Source organism: Enhydra lutris, unplaced genomic scaffold, assembly GCF_002288905.1.
Source record: "Enhydra lutris kenyoni isolate GAN:26980312 unplaced genomic scaffold, ASM228890v2 scaffoldscaffold20, whole genome shotgun sequence".
Classification (NCBI taxonomy): Eukaryota; Metazoa; Chordata; class Mammalia; order Carnivora; family Mustelidae; genus Enhydra; species Enhydra lutris.
The window spans coordinates 13,479,489-13,501,848 of NW_019154104.1; the positions used below are offsets into that span (position 1 = coordinate 13,479,489).

The 22,360-nt window shown below is 38.5% G+C and overlaps 1 protein-coding gene across 2 annotated transcripts in view; it reads right to left on the reverse strand.

Annotated features, from left to right (window-relative positions):
- The window catches only part of LOC111148625 (thyroid stimulating hormone receptor), a 165,028-nt gene that overhangs the window by 46,545 nt on the left and 96,123 nt on the right, over nt 1–22,360 (reverse strand). For both annotated transcript variants that reach the window (XM_022505364.1, XM_022505365.1), the window contains exon 3: nt 21,110–21,184. In XM_022505364.1, coding sequence (XP_022361072.1) covers nt 21,110–21,184 — 75 coding nt within the window. The remainder of the gene's footprint in view (nt 1–21,109; nt 21,185–22,360) is intronic.

Sequence of the window (22,360 nt, forward strand, 5' to 3'; positions counted from 1 at the left end):
TGTATTTCTGGAGCTCTGTCTGTCCTGGGTAAATGGGGCTGGTTGGCTGCCTTACTGCACGATCCCATAGCTGTCCCCGCCTTGCCCGTCTCAGATACTTTTAGACGCTATAGAGTTGAGGTGCCCTCTCTCTGCATGTTCAGTAATAAACTTCTTGCCAGAGCTTTCCATGGGAGGAGAAGGGTTTGAACTGCTGTCAGTCAAATATAAACGAGTTAGGAGAGTTTGCCGTCTGGCAAACTGCTGGATGAGAGACTATTGTTGAACAAGATGGGCTTGAGAGAGTGGCCCAATAGAATGTTCCAGTGAAAGGCAGCCAGCTGAAGGAGCTCTGGAGGTGGTGAACGAGAAATGAGAAACTGCTGTGAGTTCCAGTTGACTAAAGTAGGCCATTACCTACATGGTTGAAAGAGGTAGGAGAGGCCAGGAGAGGGGAGATACAAAAGAGATGGATTTCTTTTTCTTTCTTTCTTTTTTTTTTTTTCAAAGATTTTATTTATTTATTTGACAGACAGATCACAAGTAGGCAGAGAGGCAGGCAGAGAGAGAGGGAGAAGCAAGCTCCCTGCTGAGCAGAGAGCGCAATGCGGGACTCGATCCCAGGACCCTGAGATCATGACCTGAGCCGAAGGCAGAGGCTTATTAACCTACTAAGCCACCCAGGTGCCCCAAAATAGGTGGATTTCTTAGGGCAAATCTAAGACAAGCAAGAGTTACCACAAGACTCATCAAGGAAAGGAAACCGCTTTCTGAGGTAAGAAGACAGTCAGTTGCTCACGCTCACAAGTGACTTTAAAACAACAACAACAAAACTCTGCTAAGAGAGCGGTAAATACTGTATGACCTCACTTTTATATGGCATCTAAAAAAGCCAAACTCAGAGAAATGGAAAGTAGGGTGGTGGTTACTAGGGGCTGGGGAGGGCTGGGTTCAAAGCGTACATCCATTTATAAGATTAACAAATTCTGGGAGTCTAATGTACAGCCTGGTGATGATGGCTAATAATATAATAAGAATACTGCGTTACGTCCTTGAAAGTTGCTAAGAGAGATCTTAAACTGTCTTCGCTACAAAAAAGAACTGTAATTAGGTGACAGGATGGAAGTGCTACTGTTATGGCGGTAACCATTTTGCAGTAATGTAAGTCTGTCAAATCAACACCTTGGACACCTTAACCTTACAGAGGGTTACCTGTCAATTATATCTTTAAGCCTAGAAAAACAAAATCTGTGCTGAAGTCAGAAGGGAAGGGGGCAGGAGCTGCTACCTTAGCCAAATGGAGACAGGGGTCAGAAGTGAATGCAGCTGGATAACCTTTTCCAAGAAAGCAGAGAGGAGAAGTGAGCACTCGCAGAACTCTGATAAGAGGAAAAGGGTGAAAGGCGAGTCCGAAGTCCAGTAAGTTCCAAGCCTGCATGGGAGGGTGAACTTGACTCGCTACAATTCTGAGTGAAGCAATTACAGCCCAAGAGTGCAGGCAGCTAGCTATGTTGCCAGGACACTGGGGACGCCGAGAGAAAGAAAACATGTATATCACGCCAGCATGACAGGTTGGCGTAGAGCTGTCCCCCAGAGTGAGGACAAGAGGTGAGGGAGGCAGGGCTCCTGGATCAGCCCCTGGGGGGTCCCTGAATGACTGCGTGGAGGAGCACCGCCCTGGCCCCCTGCCCCTGCACCCGGTACTGTCCCATGAGCAAGAAGTAACCTTCAGTTCCCTTCAGGCTGTCACAGAGCTTTAATTTTGTCTATTTCTTAGCTATTAGCCTACCCAAACTAATATAATAAGCATCAATAAAATTCTTAAAATACAGAGCATAGTGTTCCTTGTGGTTGTCTCTGGTAGGTAGGTTTGGAAGCTAAGAATGTATACTTCTCACTTTTTATTTTATCTTATTTTTTAAAGATTTATTTATTTATTTTAGAGAGAGGGAGTGCATGCACCTGTGAGTGAGGGGAGGCGCAGAAGGAGAGGGAGAGGGAGACTCTGCCCTGAGCTGAGCCCAATGGGCACCTGCTCACCCTGCCAGGGCTCAAACCCAGGACCCTGAGATCAGTACTGAGGCCAAAACCAAGAATCAGATGCTCAACCCACTAAGCCATCCAGGCGCCCCTATTTTATCTTGTTCAAAGTTAAAAAAAAAAAAAAAAAGGCATACAAAAAGTCCTGAATTTCAAAAAAACACAAAGGAATATATATTCTATATAAAAATTTTAAAAACCATATAAAGTGTCAGATACTCTGAGTGTGGGTGGGAAGGGCAAAGGGGAAGAGAATCTTAAGCAGACTCCACACTGAGCACAGAGACCAATGGGGGGTGAGGGTGGGGGGACTTAATCTCATGACCCTGAGATCACAACCTGAGTTCAAACCAAGAGTCTGATGCTTTGCCCACTGTGCCACGCAGGTGCCCCTATTTGTTCATTCTTAACAAGAGCAAATAACAGAAAAATTGGCTTGTTCAGAACAGCTGTCATTGTGGCAGGCACTTAGTACCCCAGCCTACACCCACACAGTCTGGGAAATCAGCAAAGTGATAGAAGAGAGTCCTCAGGTTGGGTAGAGAAAGGCAAGCGGAGGAGAAATGAAGGCTTAAATCCTTCTACTATTACAGAACTTTCCAACTTCTTTTTTCCTTTCATTGTCCTGTGCCCCCTTTTCCCTCTTAACTGGCATTAGATCATAGCATTTGACTCTGCTCCTTAGTCTTAGAGATATTCGCCCACACCCTCAATGGCCCCAGTTCATGAGGAGAAAGAGGCCAAGCTGGGAAGCAAACAGGGCAAGAATGACACCGACATGGCTTTTCACCTGCAAAATAAGTTGGGGCCAACAGAGATGAGAAGGTTCCAGGCTTGCACAGGCAAGGACCTTGAATTGGAATAAGAGACCTGAAAAGAAGAGAAGCTGCCCTAGCTGGCATAGTTGGAATTTTAAGAAATACAAATGCAATTAATGTGTAAAACGACTTTGTGTAAAACAAGAAACTGAATGAGAATGAGAACCAAAAACCTAAGGTATTGACCAGCCCCCAGCTTCTTTTCAACTTACTTGCATTTGATTTTCAATTTTTTTCTAGTCTGCTTTTAAGTACCTTTAGTTCAAAAAAAAAAAAAAAAAAAAATAGAAGGCAGGCCACTCTGTCTTTGACTAGGTCTGCTCGTTCCAGTGGGGAGAGTGGGGAGAGATTGGTTAAAACTAAAGGAATACTTATTGGACATTTATTATGTGCAACTTAACTGTGGGATCTGGGAGGTAGAGAGATGTAGTAACTAATTACTTAACTACCTTAAAAAGAAGGTGTGTATGTATTAACAAAGCCATTAATTTTCTTTCCTTAAATACCTTAAATGCTGCACAGTACTGAGGTGAAAACTGGGACTAAGAATTAGGTAAATTAATTTTAAAGTAACATTTTCTGATAGGTTTCCTATCACACAATAAGTCACCCAGGTAGTATGAATTTACATCAAGTATTCATTTTAAAATTGATGTATTTTTGAAAGAACTCTTAATTTTTAAAAAGTTTATCCCATCTAACTATGAAGATAATGTGAAAAGTTTTAAACACATTCACATCAAAAAGATGTGAAACCTCTTATTCCATGATATAAAGAAAATCGGGTTTTTTTCCTGTCTTTAAGTATGTTTTGTGTTTTTAAAACCACACTATATCAAAAGTATTCCCTCTGGGATTAAATAGTCTGTGGCAACAGATTTCTAATGGTTGCTCGGTATTTCATATTAGACCCTTCTAGCTGAGCATTTGAATAGTTTCCCAATTTTGCTATTATAAATTAACTATGAGGCAAATGGCTTTTATGTAAACTGAATCCTCTGTTTATTTTCTTGGGGAAAATTTACTGAAGTGGAATTACTAGATCAAAGAGTATAAAGTCTGTCAAAGCTCTTGGTATATACTAGGTCCTCAGCTTCTAAAGTCCTGATTTTTAGATTGGCAGTAACTTTTCAGCAATAGTCTATAAATTCACAGAAAATGTTATTTCTAAATTATCAAGACTTTTCAATGAGAGAAATCTTAATTATTCTACTTTTCAATGAGAGAAATCTTAATTATTCTACTTTGGCTATTATCAATGAAGTATTTCAAAGCTAATGTTCCACAATTAAGGGAAAAATATAACTGAAAGGTGATAAGCATGATGTTGATGCATCTTTTAATTTATTGATGAATTAAAAAAATAATAGATGTCAATTCAAAGAGAGTTTATATCTTCAGATTTTTAAAGCAAGTTGAAGAAAATGTGAGTTTACCAATTTTCCACTGGAAATAGGACATTATAAAGATGATTTTCCAAATTTCTTGGAAGATGCAGTCAGCTGATTGCATGATTATCTAATGATCAGGACTAAAACTGGTACTCTTGAAACCTCCAATAAATTCACTTGACTCAGTTTAATGAAGCAGCGAATATTAGATCTTATCACACTATCTGCCGTAAATCACACTCTTTATCTACCCAGTTATAGAATTTTTATTTACTTGTGATTTTCAAAAAATCCACATAAAAGTAAAAACATCCTTTGAGGGTAGCATTTTCTTTATTTCTGAAGAGATATTATGAATTGCATTAGTTTTAGAAGGACTCTTTGTTTCAAATTCTGACTCTGAAAATTCTTAGCTGAGTAAATTTGGGCAAGAGCCCTGTGAGGTGTGTATTACTGTCTTCATTTTACAGAGTGGAAACTGAGGCTTAGTGAGATTAAGTGGCATAGGGTATGTGAAGCCCTTTTAGTAGAGTGCTTGCCCATTAAAGGTATTCAGAAATTGGTGGCTGCTCTTAGTAGGAGTAACAATGGCAACAATCAATGTTCTATTGGCTTCTTTATAGAAAACATGAAATAGAAGATGGAAGTGGTCAGTGTTTCATCATTTTACAGGTGTAAGTCTTTATCAAATTTATATTTGGAGAGCACCTGGATGGCACAGTTGGTTGAATGTCTGACTCGTGGTTTCAGCTCAGGTTGTGATCTCAGGGTTGTGAGATCGAGTCCTGCATTGGGCTTTGTGCTCAGCGTGGAGTCTGCTTGAGATTCTCTCTCCCTTTTCCTCACTCTCAAATGAATAAATGAATCTTTGAAAAAAGAAAAAAGGTATTTTGGGGGGCTAGACTGTATTCCAGCTGAAGTTTAAATCCCAGGAGAACTGTTTTGTTTTCACTTAGGACTCTCAATAAGTTATAAAGAAACCTGCCATTCTTGTAATTTTCTCTTATGAATCCTCAATGTCTTTTACCCATTGCTGATATGTAATTGTTACCTCTTTTGGATGTCTGTTGTATAACAAATCACCCCAAACTAAGTGGCTAAAATAATGACTATTTTATTATAGAGGTCATGATTATGTGGATTAGGATTTCAGACAGTGGTAAACTGTACTTCTCTTCTGCTTCACGTGGCCTTCACTGGGATCACTGGTTGTTTTTTTTAGCAGTGTCTGGATCAATAGAGAGGGTCTAAGATAACTGTGCTTTCTATGCCTGGCCCCCTGAGGGTGACTGTTAGGAAACTAGGCTTAGGGGCGCCTGGATGGTGCAGCTGGTTAAGTGACTAATTCTTGGTTTAGGCTCAGGTCTGATCTCGGGGTCATGAGATCGAGCCCTGCATGGGTCTCTATGCTCAGTGCAGAGTCTGCTTAAGTTTCTCTCTCCCTCTCCCTTTGCCCCTACACCCTGCTCTCTGTCTCAGATAAATAAATAAATCTTAAAAAAAAAAAAAAAAGCTAAACTAGGCCCTCTCCATCTCCATGTGATAATTCCCAGAAATTATGATGGATTGTGCAAGGGTCTTGGCAGTGGAGAGGAAGGGGGTTCATTTTTTGCATATTAGGATAGTAGAATCAACATGACATGTTGAAGGATTAGAAAGAGGTGATAAGCAGGGTGCCTGGGTGGCTCAGTGGGTTAAACCTCTGCCTTCGGCTCAGGTCATGATCCCAGCCCCGCATTGGGCTCTCTGCTTGGCAGGGAGCCTGCTTCCTCATCTCTCTCTGCCTGCCTCTCTGCCTATATGTGATCTCAGTGGCTTTAACCCACTGAGCCACCCAGGCGCCCTCAGCTCTCTTTTTGTCATGCAAATAGCATGACGCTTTGTTTATAGTCATTGCTTAATAAATGATTACAAAATAAAGGTATTAAGCATTTGTGTGGCACGAATCCAAAAGTCTTTACTTACCCTTTGTGCCAACTAAAACCATTTGCAGATAATAATGTAGGATATCTATTAGGCAAATCTGCAGAATGCAAGATGTATTATTCTCTTATTTTCTAAGATATTAGACTGACTACCTAATACATCAGAGAAATAGCCTTTTAAAAATCCACTTGCTGGGGGCGCCTGGGTGGCTCAGTGGGTTAAGCCGCTGCCTTCAGCTCGGGTCATGATCCCAGGGTCCTGGGATCGAGTCCCGCATCGGGCTCTCTGCTCAGCAGGGCGCCTGCTTCCCTTCCTCTCTCTCTGCCTGCCTCTCTGCCTACTTGTGATCTCTGTCTGTCAAATAAATAAATAAAACTTTAAAAAAAAATCCACTTGCTGAATTATCCTCTTTTTCATTTTTGTATTTAGTAGTTTCTTTGCTCTATGAAATTAACTCTTTTGCTCAGAGGGAGAAAATTGATATTCCTAAGAGAAATGTTAATGCCTACAATCTTAATGAGGAAAAGGCCATAATTATAATAAAGCAGTTGCTTTTAAGAGCTGCGGGGTGTATATAGAGCTTCACTACAAATTAGTTTCTTTGATTTTTTTTTTTTTTTTGAGAAAGGGGCAGAGAATCAAATGAATAAATGAAGACTGTATTTGGAGTCTGAAGATTTTGTTTTGAATTTAAACTGTTGTCCTTACTGACCTAGATTCTCAGTTCTCTTGAATATTACACTTTCTTTAGTTTCAATTTACTGTTCCTTTGTAAATTTCTGTGAAAGATATGTAAGTAATTTATTTCTAGCCTTCATTTCCAACCTATTCTTTTTTAAAGCGATACATTTTCTTCTGAGTGTAACTTTAACTGCATGTTACAGGTTTTGATTTGTCATATTTTTATTGTTATTTAGCTGAAATTATTTTCTAGTGCCTATTGTGATTTCTTCTTTGATTCATGCTTATTTACAAGTGCATTGTTTACTAATCAGAGAACTTGATTTGAATTTTTTGCAAGCTATTGGGATTTGCTTTCATGGCCCTACATATGGTCAATTTTGATAAATGTTCTGTGTGTCCTTGAAGAGAATACATACTCTGCAATTGCCGGATACAATATTTTATACAAGTCAATAAGGTTGAGTTTGCAAATTATGTTGTTCAAGCCTTATTAATTTCTTATCAGTATTTTTATTTTTCTTGTATGGATGTTCTATCTGATAAAGCTCTATTGAAACAAATCCCCACTATGATGGTGGTATCTATTTTATTTTTTCAGTTCTGTCAGTTCCTGCTTTACATGGTTTGAAGCTCTGCTCCTACAGATATTCAAATTTAGAATCATTATATCTCTCTGTAGTAATCCTTTTTATCATAATAAAATTTCCATTTTTATATATAGTGATACTTCAGGGTTAATGTACAGTGGCAAATTTATATCTATTTTCTCTTGGTTATTGTTTGCATGTTAATATTTCTATCCTAATATTTTTAGTCTTTCTATATCGTTGTGTTTAATGTATGTCCCTTGTAAGAAACATACAGTTGAATTTTTTTTATTAACCTACCTGACAATCTTTGTATTGTAATTGGAATATTAAGTCCTTTTACATTTAATGCAATTAATATAAATACTGATTATTTGGTATTAAATCTAGTATTTGTTTTAGAAGTTCTTTATTCTAATTTCTTGCTCTTTTTGTATTATTTAATTTTTTTTCGATTTTATTTACTTGAGAGAGAGAGAGAGAAAGAGAGAGAGGGAGAACAAGCAGGGGGAGCAGCAGTGAGAAAGCAGACTCCCCACTGAGTGCGGAGCCCTGTGTGGGACTCCAGGCAGGGCTCAATCCCAGGGCCCTGAGATCATGACTTGAACCAAAGTCAGATGCTTAACCAAATGAGCCACCTGGATGTCTCTTGTATTAATATATTTTTGTGATGATATTCCTCACTACTGTTAGCTTGTTAGTTATCTGTTCTTTTATAATTATTTTAGTTGTTGCCCTATGGATTAAAACATATAATCATTATGGTGTTGCTGCTCTGAGGAACACAGGTGGCAGTGGCTAAGAAAGAAGGAAGATGGGGCAGCAAGCCAGAATGGGGGACAGTGTTGGAGGTTTGGATTGATGAAACCGTCATGAAGAACACCCTCTAAACTCCCATGGTAGGTGTGGATTCTTATAGGGAAAGCCCATGTTGTTGACATCTTGCAGACTTTGGTTCTGGATCTTGAGAAGGAAGCTGTGGAATTAGTGATAGTGATGCTTTTTAGGATTTGGGGATACTCCCTACCCAAAAATTTCCTGGAAAATTGACTTGTATTAAGAATGAGTAAAAGGTCTAATAGGTTGGAATTCAGGGAAGACACAGAGGTTTCTACTGAGAGCAACCAACTAATGATTGCATTTTAAAGAGATTTCTGTGATTGAGTTGTGTTTTGGAAGACTAAACCCATTTCAAGAGGATTTAGAGCTGGTCCTCACCTTGAGGAAGCAGTGGTTTGTTTACAAGAAGCCACTTCTGATTTAAGGATCTACCCAGTCTGCCTAATCAAGGAGAAGACTGCTATTTTTTTTTTTCTGTTCTACATGTACCAAAGGTGACAGCTGTCCCTTCTGTCACTGTGAATTTGCACTAGGAAATGAAACTGCACATCATGACAAGAAGGGTGCTGTTTTCAATAGGTGTGCAGTGTTCGGCAAATGGAGATTGACAAAAAATGTGAGATTCCTTGTTTCTGGGAAAATCAGAAACTAACCGCGCTTTCCATCCACAAAGGAGGGCATTATATTGATGGCCTTTCCTGCCTCCAAGCAAAACTGTTGACCACTGTGCCTGAGTCACCAGAAGGGAAAGTGAAGGCTAACCAGCTCACAGTTCAACAGAACAAATTGTCTGTCCAGTCTAATTCTTCCCCTCAGCTGCAAAGTATTATGAGAATAGAAAGTTCAGAAAATGTTCCTAGCCCCACCCATCTACCAGTTGTAATCAATGCTGCAGGTGATGATGGAGATGTTGATGGTCAGTTTTCTGAAAAAGGTGATGAAACCAACACATCCATCCTGTAACTGCCTCCCAAAGTTCATAATGGATTATGGACAGCCTCTGCCCAAAAACCTGGGGTCAATTTGAAGCAAGGTGAATGTCTGAATTTTGGAATAAAAACTCTTGAATTAAATCAAAGAAAATGAAGGAAAAAATCCAAGAAGCAAGGTGAAAGTTCTTCTGGAGTTTCCAGTCTTTTACACCAACCTCAGCCCATTTCAGGTCCTGAAAAAGAGAATGTCTGGACTGTAGTGAGGACAGTAACTCTTTCCAGCAAACAAGGAGACTTGTTTGACTGAGTCTCACCAAGAGACTGGTAAAACAAAATTTTCAGTAGATGGTGACGGCAATCCTCCATTAAAGCACAGCCTTGCACAGAGGTTAAGGAAAACAGTGGAAGCTACTACTAACACTGGCAAACCACCAAAGAAAGTTCATGTTTCCAAGTCTCAAGGAGCGTTTAGGCAAGTCAGCTGGTCTAAACATGGAGGAGAGTCAGCAGAGAGAGTCACTAAAGTTGGTGAGATCCATGTGAAGACATTAGAAGAAATTCTTTAAAAAAGCTAATTAGAAACATGTAAAATTGCAACTTAAACTCAAGACAAAAGGACCTCCAAAAGTTGATGATTCTACTTTAGGAACAAGAAACATCTCCACTGTGATTCGAAACCTTCTCTGAGATCCTGGCTGAAATGAAACATCAGCAGCAGGAAGCAGAGAGAAAAAAAGCAAAAAGGATGTGACTAAAGACTGATAGTGAAATTAAAAACAAACAAACAAACAAAAAGGAACCAAACAGTGGTTTTGCCACCTATAGTTACCAGCAAAGAACAATCAGAGGAGCCTGCAGGTAGAACAAAGTCTGCAGGTGGTGAGGATCAAGATGCTGGACGAAATTAAATAGAAGGCACTACAGGTACAGCAGAGCTCTGAGAGCAGGACCAGCTCCCAGCCTCAGCTTGAGGCCACCCCCCTCCCCAGGCATAAGGTAGTTTCTCCAAATCAAAAAACAAACAACAAACAAACAAAAACAGGTATAAAAGAAGACAAACTTTAAGAAGAAGGTGACGATGCTTCTCAGAGCAGTGTTTCTAGAACAGAGACTAAAGAGGCCTCAGTAGAGACCATAGGAGTTGGCATCACTGAAACTCAAGTCAAGAGAAATGAGACCATGAGACGGAAGCACATGCCAAAACAGCTGGAGAGGGGAAACTCACAGAAGGAAAAATCAGTTTTGACACACACACACACTTTTGGGGAGATGGAGACTCTTGGAATACTCAGACAACAGAAAAGCCAGTGCTCACTCCTGTGCTGGGCCTCACACAGCACCTGGCAAAGTGGCTTCCCACAAAGCCATCCCAAAAGACAGAGGTAGAAACCTCAGGCACTGGGAACACATTACTGAATGTGAGATGTGCAGCACAGACCTTGGAAAAAAGGGGTAAAGCTAAACCCAAAGTCAATGTGAAGCCATCTGTGGTTAAAGTTGTCTCACTCCCTAAACAGGCCCCCAAACACAAGGCAGTGGAGGTCCACCCTGCTGTGACTGCAGCTGTGAAGCCACTCAGCTCCAGGCATTCTACAGGAAAGCCCCACCAAAAAAGCAGCTGTAGTGGTTATCCCACTCCTTTCTGAGGACAAGTCAGTCACTATGCCTGAGATGGAAGAACCTAGAGTGATTGTGCTGCCTCCAGCCCAGTCCTCTTCAGATTCCTCCCTACTGGAAGTGTCTGGCCCTTCATCCCAGATGGCCATGAAAACCCTCTGACTCACCTCCACCTCAACAGGAAAGCCTCCCCTTTCTGTGTAGGATGATTTTGAGAAACTAATATGGGAGATTTCAGGAGGGAAATTGGAAGCTGAGATCGACTTGGATCCTGGAAAAGATGAAGATGAACTTCTGCTTGAGCTATCAGAAATGATTGATAGCTGAAGGTGGTAGAACCTTTAAAAAAACTTGGGGTGCCTGGGTGGCTCAGTGGGTTAAACCTCTTCCTTTGGCTCAGGTCATGGTCTCAAGGTCCTGGGATCGATCGAGCCCCGCATTGGGCTCTCTGCTCAGCAAGGAGCCTGCTTCCCCCGCGCTCTCTCTCTGCCTGCCTCTCTACCTTCTTGTGATCTCTGTCTGTCAAATAAATAAATAAAATTCTTAAAAAATTAAAAAAACCCAAAAAACAAAAAACTGGACTTCGTTTCATCTATTATAACATTTATCCAAGATGATAATTTCTTTAGTCTGGAATTTGTCCCAAGTCAGAAGTATACCTCTGAATTACCTTTATGTGTCCTGAATTCCTTGGGGTCAGATTTTTAAAGTCCCTTGATAAACATTTTGTCCATTTGATACCATGGTTTAGCATCTATGAGAAAAATGTTCTGTCTTACACCTCTCCACAGAAAAACTGAGAGGGAGATCCAAGTTGAAGGCTACAAGAAAACTTTGTGACTCCTTGAGGTGTTTGTCAGTTTGGGCTTTCCCCCCTGCTTTGCTATAATATTTCTTTTATGTATTGTCTTAATGTACTTATTAATGTAACCTGAGTTTGAAATGGATGAAAACCAGCTGCTGCCGCTAAGGAGCAAATTTCACACTACCACTAAACGAAAGGTCCACTCCATCTGCGTTAAGTTGTATGTCTTTTAAAGGTATTTCAAGATTCAACTAAGCTTTAGAGAAGGCTGAGCAGCTCCGGAAGCTTGTAATCTGGACACAACTTTTTCAACCTGATTTCCATGCTTCTGCTGCTCTGTAAGCCTCTGAAGAGCAATAGCTTATTTACTATTATTGTAATTTTATTAGGCTTTAAATTGCCCTCAGGGGTCTTCTGAAATGAATTTTCTATTTCTGGGATTCCCTGGATTCTTAATAAGAGATGGTGACATAATGATTAGAGGAATTTTTTTTAGCATGAGAGTTGTCCTTTCTCTTCTTCAGTAGTTGCCTCCTACAGGCATTAAATTATTACAGGGGTAAAAATTGGTTAGCTTTTTATTTCTAACTCTCCCAGCAAACTCCTCTTGCCCAGTATTTATTTGACGCCCTTTAACCACCAGAGGGGGGGAAAATGATCTCTTCAAGTTGCCAATATTTATCTCTGGACTGTAGCAGTACACTGAATTGTACTGTAGCAGGGATGATTGAGATGCTCTGGGGGTGATTTCTATACTTTCCAGTTTTCTTCATTTCTGAATTGAATTTTCTTTTCTTGATGTCAGTCTCCTTCATATCAGCTCAAGGTTTAGACTTGTGAAGGAAAAAGGATGATGGAGATAAGACTATTGAAAGGAGACATATAGTACATAATCAGAAGGAAAGAAGGACTTTTTCATCTGGATATTTTATTGTCAGGTGGCCAATTTTGTTTCTCATAGGGAAATCTGATCCACCTGTCATGTTGGCTCCCAAGGAACTGCTATTATAAGTGGCTCATCAAGAATTGAACTTCATGTAGCCTTTTTGGGAATATGGAAAAGGAAGAAAGCCACAAGACTGCCCATTCAGTCTTGGAAATATATGGCTTATTCTGCACAAGCAAAAATAACTTGAAACTTGTGTATAGACACCTCTTTACCAATCCATCTTCAGCTGAATGAAAGTTGTATAATAGCCCTTCTCCAAAGCAGGAGTGGAATGTTCTGGTTTCAGCACAGATTTACTACCAGATAGACTTCACACATATATTCAAAGGCGTCCATCCTAAAGCAACAGAATATACATTTTTTCTTGAGGGCACATGGAACATTCTCCAGAATAGATCACATCCTGGATCACAAATCAGGTCTCAGCCAGTACCAAAAGACTGAAATCATTCCCTGCATGTTTTTGAATCATAATGCTTTGAAACTTGAACTCAATCACAAGAGGAAATTTGGAAAGAACTCAAATACATGGAGGTTAAAGAGCAACCTCCTAAGAATGAACGGGTCAACCAGGAAACTAAAGAAGAATTAAAAAAAATTCATGGAAACAAATGAAAATGAAAACACAACTGTTCAAAATCTTGGGGATGCAGCAAAGGTGGTCCTAAGAGGGAAGTACATTGCAATACAAGCCTTTCTCAAGAAACAAGGAAGGTCTCAAATATACCACATAACCTTACACCTAAAGAAGCTGGAGAAAGAACAGCAAGTAAGGCCTAAATCCAGCAGGAGAAGAGAATTAATAAGTATAGAGCAGAGATCAGTGAAATAGAAGCCAAAATAACAGTAGAACTGGTCAACGAAACTAGAAGCTTGTTCTTTGGAAGAATTAATAAAGTTGACAAACCCCTGGCGAGACTTATCAAAAAGAAAAGAGAAAGGTTCCAAAATAATAAAATCATGAATGAAAGAGGACAGATCACAACCAATACCAAAGAAATACAAATATAAGAACATATTATGAGCAACTGTATGCCAACAAATTAGGCAATCTGGAAGAAATGGGTGCATTCCTAGAGATGTATAAACCACCAAAACTGAAACAGGAAGAAATTGAAAATCTGCACAGACCCATAACCAGCAAGGAAACTGAAGCAGTAATCAAAAATCCCTCAACAAACAAGAGTCTGGGGCCGGATGGCTTCCCAGAGGAATTCTACCAAACATTTAAAGAAGATTTAATACCTATTCTTCTGAAGTGGTTTCAGAAAACAGAAATAGAAGAAAAACTTCCCAACTCAAGCATTACCTTGATCCTAAAACCAGACCAAGACCCCACCAAAAAGGAGAATTATAGACCAATATCCCTGTTGAATGTGGATACCAAAATTCTCACAAAGATACTAGCCAATAGGATCCAACAGTGCATTAAAAGGAGTATTCACTGTGACCAAGTGGGATTTATTCCTGGGCTGCAAGGTTGGTTCAACATCTGCAAATCAATCAATGTGATATAATACATTAATACATTAATAAAAGAAAGGACAAGAACCATATGATACTCTCAATAGATGCAGAAAAAGCCTTTGACAAAGTACAGCATCCTTTCTTGATCAAAACTCTTCAAAGTGTAGGGACAGAGGGTACATACCTCAATATCATCAAGGCCATCTTTGAAAAACCCACAGCGAATATCTTTCTCAATGGGGAAAAACAGCTTTTCCACTAAGGTCAGGAACATGGCAGGGATGTCCACTATCACCACTGCTATGCAACATAGTACTAGAAGTCCTAGCCTTGGCAATCAGACAACAAAAAGAAATAAAAGAGGATCACCTGCATGGCTCAGTGGGTTAAGCCTCTGCCTTCGGCTCAGGTCATGATCTCAGGGTCCTGGGATTGAGCCCCACATCGGGCTCTCTGCTCAGCAGGGAGCTGCTTCCCCCCAGCCTGCCTCTCTGCCTATTTGTGATCTCTGTCTGTCAAATAAATAAAATCTTAAAAAAAAAAAAGAAATAAAAGGCATCTGAATTGGCAAAGAAGAAGTCAAACTCTCACTCTTTCCAGTTGATCTGATACTTTATGTGGAAAACACAAAAGGCTCCACTCCAAAATTCCTAGAACTCATACAGGAATTCAGTAGTGTCAGGATATAACATCAATGCACAGAAATCAGTTGCATTTCTATACACCAACAGCAAGACAAAAGAAAGAGAAATTAAGGAGTTGATTCCATTTACAATTGCACCCCAAACCATAAGATACACAGGAATAAACCTAATGAAACAGACAAGGAATTCGTATTCAAAGAACTGTAAAGTACTCATGAAAGAAATTGAGGAAGCCACAAAGAAATGGAAAAACGTTCCATGCTCATGGATTGGAAGAACAAATATTGTGAAAATGTCTATGCAACCTAAAGCAATTTACACGTTTAATGCAATCCCTATCAAAATACCATCAATTTTTTTCAAGGAAATGGAACACATAATCCTAAAATTTATATGGAACCAGAAAAGACCCGAATAGCCAGAGGAATGTTGAAAAAGAAAACCAATCCAGAATTGTGGCATCACAATTCCAGACTTCAAGCTCTATTACAAAGCTGTCATCATCAAGACAGTATGGTACTGGCACAAAAACAGACACATAGATCAATGGAACTAAATAGAGAGCCCAGAAATAGACCTTCAACACTGCAGTCTACTAAACTTTGCCAAAGCAGGAAAGAATGTCCAATGGAAAAAAGACAGTCTCTTCAACAAATGATGTTGGAAAAATTGGACAGCCATAGTCAGAAGAATGAAACTGGACCATTTCCTTATACCATACACAAAAATAGACTCAAAATGGACAAAAGGCCTTAATGTGAGACAGGAATCCATCAAAATCATAGAGGATAACATAGGTAGCAACCTCTATGACCTTGGACATAGGAACTTCTTGTTAGATATGTCTCCAAAGGTAAGAAAAACAAAGACAAAAATGAACTATTGGGACTTCATCAAGATAAGAAGCTTCTGCACAGCAAAGGAAGTAGTCAACAAAACCAAAAGACAACTGACAGAATAGGAGAAGATATTTGCAAATGACATATCAGATAAAGGGCTAGTATCCAAAATTGATAACTTATCAAACTCAACACCCAAAGAACAAATAATCCAATCAAGAAATGAGCAGAAGACATGAACAGGCTTTTCTACAAAGACATCCAAATGGCCAACAGACACATGCTCAATATCACTGGGCATCAGAGAAAGACAAATCAAAACCACAATGAGATACCACCTCACACCAGTCAGAATGGCTAAAATTAAGAAGTCAGGATACAACAGATGCAGAGAAAGGGGAACCTGCTTACACTGCTGGTGGGAATGCAAGTTGGTGCAGACACTCTGAAAAACAGTACGGAGGTTCCTCAAAAAGTTGAAAATAGAGCTACCCTATGACCCAGCAATTGCACTACTAGGGATTTATCCCCAAAATATAAAAGTAATAATCTGAAGGGACAACTGCACCCCACTGTTTATAGCAGCAGTGTCCATACTAGCCAAACTATGGGAATAACCCAGATGTCCATTGACAGATGAGTGAATAAAGAAGATGTACACACACACACACACACAAACACACACACACACACAGGAATACTACTGAGTCATCAAAAAATGAAATCTTGCCATTTGGAATGATGTGGATGCAGCTCGAGGATATTATGTTAGGCAAAATAAACCAATCAGAGAAAGATAATTATGTGATTTTATTCATATGTGGAATTTAAGAAACAAAACAGGATCATAGAGAAACATAGGGAAAAATAAACAAGATGAAATCAGAGAGGGAGACAAACCATAAGAGACTTTTAATCACAGGAAACAAACTGAGAGTTGCTAGGTTGGGGGATAGGGTAAATGGGTGATGGACATTGGTGAGGATGCATGATGTAATGAGCACTGGGTATTATATGGTACTGATGAATCAAAGACCTCTACCTCTGAAACTAGTAACACATTATGCTTAATTAATTAAATTTAAATAAAAAAATAAATACTAAAAGAAAATAAAACACATACTCATTACTTATAAAAGTCTAATAGAATTTAGTACTGGTAGCATTTCTCAGACAACTCAAGGACTTTAGGACACTTTAACACCATTTATAACTCTCCCATCCTTTGTTTATTTGCTATTGTGTATTTTAATTTTGTGGATATAGGTAGTCCTTGCTTTGCATGGTCCCAATATGCATAATGTTAAATTACCATTATTTAGTTGAATTTAAATAATAGCTGGTCCCAAAAGCATGGTTCAGGTTGTGGCTACCATTATATATTAACTGTGAATAATGAATAATTGCACAAAGTACAAGCTTTGCTGCTAGCTCTTCAATGTGTGCATCACTATGTAAGTAACAAATGCATATGGTGATAGGTGACTAATTACACCACTTCTTTCAAAGTCATTAGTGATTGGTCCCTGAGCACCTGCTATTCAGTCCACAAACAGCTTTACTGTTTGTGCAGCTGTATTGCCTCCTTGTCTTCCAGTGATAAACACATATGACACTTTATAAAATTGAATAACTGGAAGAGGGAAATGTCCAGCAGAGATGAAGGAGCAGCAAAGAAACAAAATGTGATAATGCTGGAAATGACATTTGAATCATATGTAAATGGACTCATAGAAGAAATAGCTGACCATGTGAATGTGATACTGCCACCATCTGAGAGACTCTAGATATTCCAAAAAAGGAATTAGTGAAGGCAAATTATTGACATCAATGAGAAAAATGATTGCAAACAGAAGGATGAAGATGTCCCAAAAGAAATGATGCCGATAAAAAAACGTTCATTAAAGGAGCTCTTAGAAAAATTTTATGACATTGAAAGAACAGAGAATTAAATCTTGGAAGCTGTTTCAGATCTAGAAAGAAGTATGACAATTTGCCAAAACATTGATGTGATACTCTTGCAAGTTACATAACAAAGAGACAAAAGGCATGCACTGTTCAAACTACTCTTGATAAGTTTTTTTTTTTTACAAAGAAATAAAACATTTTAGTTCTAAATCCTTTTTAACATTTAAAATTAGTGTGCTAAATATCAGTTTACTGTTTTTCCTTTCCCTATACATTTATAATCAATAGTAAAGGAAGTTTTACTGTTTTCAAAAAATTTTAAAAGTCACAAAAAAATCATAATTTTTTTTCTCTGATTATAATGAAACTTTCCATAGTTTCAGCATGCAGTTTCATGATCCTATACTATCATGCAGTGCAAGGATTGCCGAGATTTTAAACCCAGTAAGATATTTTTTATTCTGTTTTGTGCAAAGTTCATTTATATTTACCTTTTCATTTACTTTTGTTTTTCATTTCCTTCTGTACTTCTGTACTACCATTTAGCATTATTTCCCTTTAAAATTGTTAAATGAGGGACGCCTGGGTGGCTCAGTTGGTTGGACGACTGCCTTCAGCTCAGGTCATGATCCTGGAGTTCCAGGATCGAGTCCCGCATTGGGCTCCCGGCTCCACTGGAGTCTGCTTCTCTCTCTGACCTTCTCCTCACTCATGCTCTCTCTCACTGTCTCTCTCTCAAATAAATAAATAAAAAATCTTTAAAAAAATTGTTAAATGAAAAGTCAGCTATCAATCTTAGTGCTACTTCTTTGAAACTCTGTGGGTCTTTCCCTATTTTGGCTGGTTTTAATAATTTTCACTTTGTCTTTTTTTTTTTAAGATTAATTTATTTATTTTAGAGAGAGTGCATAGGTGAGGGGAGGGGCAGAAGGAAAGAGGGGAAGGAAAATCCCCGTTGAGTAGGGAGCCCAATGTGGGGCTTGATCTCAGGACTCTGAAATCATAACCCAAGCCTAAAGCAAGAGTTGGACCCTTAACTGACTGAGCCACCCAGATACCACTTATCTTTAGTTTTTAATACCTTTACCACTATGTACCTTAATATGGTTCTTCATATTTTTTCTGTTGGGGTTTGCAGTACTTCTTATAGCTGCAAATTGATTCCTCTATGAATTTTAGAAATTTCTCTTCAAATATTGCTTCTCTCATCCTTTCTCTCTTCTTTGTTTGGGACCCAATGTTAGGTATGCTAGACTTTTTACTGTGCCATATATTTTAAAGATTTATTTATTTATCTGGAGTGGAGAGACAGAGAGAGAGAATGCATGCATGCAAGCCTGGGGGTGAGGGGAGAGGCAGAGGGAGAGAATCTCAAGCATGCTCCCTGCTAAATGTGGAGCCCAATGCAGGGCTTGATCTCATGACTCATGAGATCATGACCTGGGCTGAAACTAAGAGACATTCAACTGACTGAGCTACTCAGGCACCCCTACTGTGCCACATATTTTTAAATTTTCTTTTTTTTCCTCCATGCTGTAGGCTGAATATATTCTCCTGCCTTATCTTCCAGATTATTAATTCTTTTTTGAGCTGTGTCTAATCTGTTGTTAAACTCATGTGTTTAGATGTTCAGTTATTGAATTTTTAAATTCTTGTTTCTGTTTGATCCTTTTAATAATTTCTAATTCTATTTTGAAATTCTCTATCTTTAAAATTTTGAATATATTCTTAGAGTTATTTTAAAGTCTGACAACTCCGATTCTCAAATACTCCCATATTTGAATCTTCTGTGAGCATTTTCTGTTGTTTGTTTTCTTCTCTTGATTTTTTCCATATATTCTTGTTTTGTTTTGTTTTTATGCCTGGTTATTTTTTATGGATTCAAAGCTAGGCCTTGGCCCTCATGAGGACTGCTCCATTTCCCATTATTCCATACTTCTGGGATGAAGCTTTTCAGGGATCCAGCCAAAATCTTGGGGTGTTTGTTTACTAAAGAGTCATCCTCCTTTATAAGCTCTGAACTCCAGTTTTTGGTTTGCTAGCCCTATGAGATTGCTAGAACTTCTATTCAACCTCAGCATCTCAGTTGTTGCTTATAATTCACAGAATTCCTCAAGAGGAAAACAATCAAATGTTGTTTTGGGGATTTGCTTCTCTCCCCTTTAGTCCCCTTAAAAGCCCTTGAAAAAAATATATATATTTCTACCCATCTTGTCTAGTTGCTTTCAGAGTAATGGTTGGCTTGATTTAAGCTTGCCTCCAATAGCTAGAAGTAACATTCTGAGCCTCAGTGTTCTTGAAAGCAGTGTAACAATTTTTGAATAAGATATTTATGGTATAAAAATTCTGCTCTTACCTCCTAATAACTGTGTGACTAAGGAAAACATATTTATCCTCTATGAATTTATGTTTTTCTTAATAATAGAAAAAATAATTTCTACTTGATAGGGTTGTTTTTTTGAGTCTCAAATGAGGGGGTAACATACTGAAAACAAAATGTTTGGCATAATGTCTAGAACATAGTAAGTGTTCCTTTTTAAAGATTATTTGTTATGGAGATAGAAAGAGTAGGTGGAGAGGCAGAGGGAGGGAATCTTTAAAGCAGACACCCCCACTGAGTGCAGACCTATGAGATCATGACCTGAGCCAAAACCAAGAGTAGTAAACCTAACTGACTGAAACACCCAGGCACCCCTAGAACATAGTATTTGTAGATAATAGGTATTCTTGTTTCTTCAAGAAAATAGTTCATATTTCATAGAATTTCATAAAATTAAATGGCTGCCTAGAAGACTGTGATTATGTTCAACTTTTAACTGATTGTAATGTACTAAAGAAATAGACTAATTACTTACAAAGTGCACTGCCTGGTTTTAATGTGCTAGGCACGGGCTTACATGCATTATATCCTATAAAGTTACCTTTTTATTTTACAAATAAAATACCCTTATTTTACAAATAAGGAATGTGAGGCTAGGAAGATTACATGATTGTGCAAGGTCAGATGGTGAGTGGGCAGGGAAGCCAGTGTTCAAACACAATTCTAACAACTCCAAGGCCAGAATTCCTAACCCCACTCCTGTTCTAATCCCATGAAGCTACATCTCTCTTTCCTAATTGAGAAAAAATGTTAGATTGCAGAATCTTGCACTGGAATGGCATCAAGTCAGTAGTCAGTAAATATTTATTGACTCATTGACATCCAAACCAATGAAATCTGTGACATAATAGTAATAGAAGGAAATGACAATTTAAGAAGAGAACTGCTAGTTTTGTCTCCACTTTTCTTTCTTTCTTTCTTTTTTTTTTTCTTTTAAGATTTTATTTATTTGACAGATAGAACATAAGCAGGCAGAGCCACAGGCAGAGGGAGAGGGAGAAGCAACTCTCCGCAGAGCAGGGAGTCCAAGGCGAGACTCAATCCCAGAACCCTGGGATCATGACCTGAGCCAAAGGCAGATGTTCGACTGAGCCACCCAGGTGTCCCTTGTGTTTACCTTTCAACCATGGAAGTGGAATTTTGGATGGATCAACAAACTGTGAGAACCAGTGAAGGATTGAATCATAAACAGAAGTTTTGACCCATGGTAAAAAACTAAGCTGTTACAACCATCTAGAGGCCCAGAATTATCAATCAAGACTGGCTATTGTGGAGTCTGTGCTGCATTTTTCATTGTACTTACATATGAGTCATTTTACTCAAATTGTAGAAGGAATGTGATTCCAGACGTTGCAGGGTTGCATCTATTGACAAGTAGCTGAATGTCACAAAAATATAAAGCAAAGTAGAAAGTTAGTAGGGTTGTGAATGCCATACATATCCCAAACATATTAATCTTGATAAAGCTCCTTTGTCAGGGGCTTCCCAGAACAGGCAACATGACTTCTCTCTACTTATATTAAAATTAGTTTTACTTTTTTCAGATCCTGTGGTACCTGGAAACTTCTCAGTTCTTTAGGTCCTATTCATCTTAAGGTTTCATTCAACTCATACTTCTTCAGAAGCTTTTCCTGAATTTCCCGATTAGGTCAAATGTCCCTTAAGTATATCTCATTGCACCAAGAACTTCTCCTTTCACTAACTACTGCAGTGCAACTTTCTTATTGTTTGGATAATATATGATTTTTATTGTCTGATTAGGCTATGCATTCTCTGAAATAGAAAACTGTGTCTGTTTTGGGTGGCCTTTGAATTTTGAGCATCTTTCATAGCATGTAGTAGACACTCAATAAATATATATTAAGGAAATGAATGAGTGAGTAGATGAATTACTCAAAATAGCAAAAATGAAAGACATTAAAAAAGAACATAGGAATTAAACAAGAAGCATTTTTAGTGGAGTATGTGATAGCATGTGATTAGAAATAGTTTCAAAGATGAGAAATCAATAATTCTCTAGTGAAACATTCCATAGGGGGGTGACTGCATATCTACTCAAGACTTCTCTTCTTTATTTTGATGAAGTAGAAAATTCAAGATCTGTCCTGAACTTTGTAAGCAACAGATAACTCAAATAAAAGTTTTTAAGTATTAAAAAGAGAAAAGAGAAACTTCTAAGTATAACTTGTCAAGAATACATACGAATATTATTTCAAATAGTCTCCACAAATTCTATTCTTGTAATGAGAAGGACAAATACAACCAAGTTCAAGGACTGCTTTTTACTGACAGGCATCTCTAGGATATTTGGGAAAATTAAGAATTAATAGATAGTGTCCACTTGTAGTCACAGCAGAGATTCTCAACGCTGGTCATATAGTTGAACTACCCAGGAGGCTGTTGAAATTTACGTATGTCCAAGACATGATGCAGGATAGTTAAGTCAGAGTTTATGAGGGATGACGTCTAAATATTTTTATTTTTAAAAAGCTTCCTATATGATTCTAATGTGCAGATGGGTTGAGGACCAGTCATCTATAGTTTAAATTAAGTC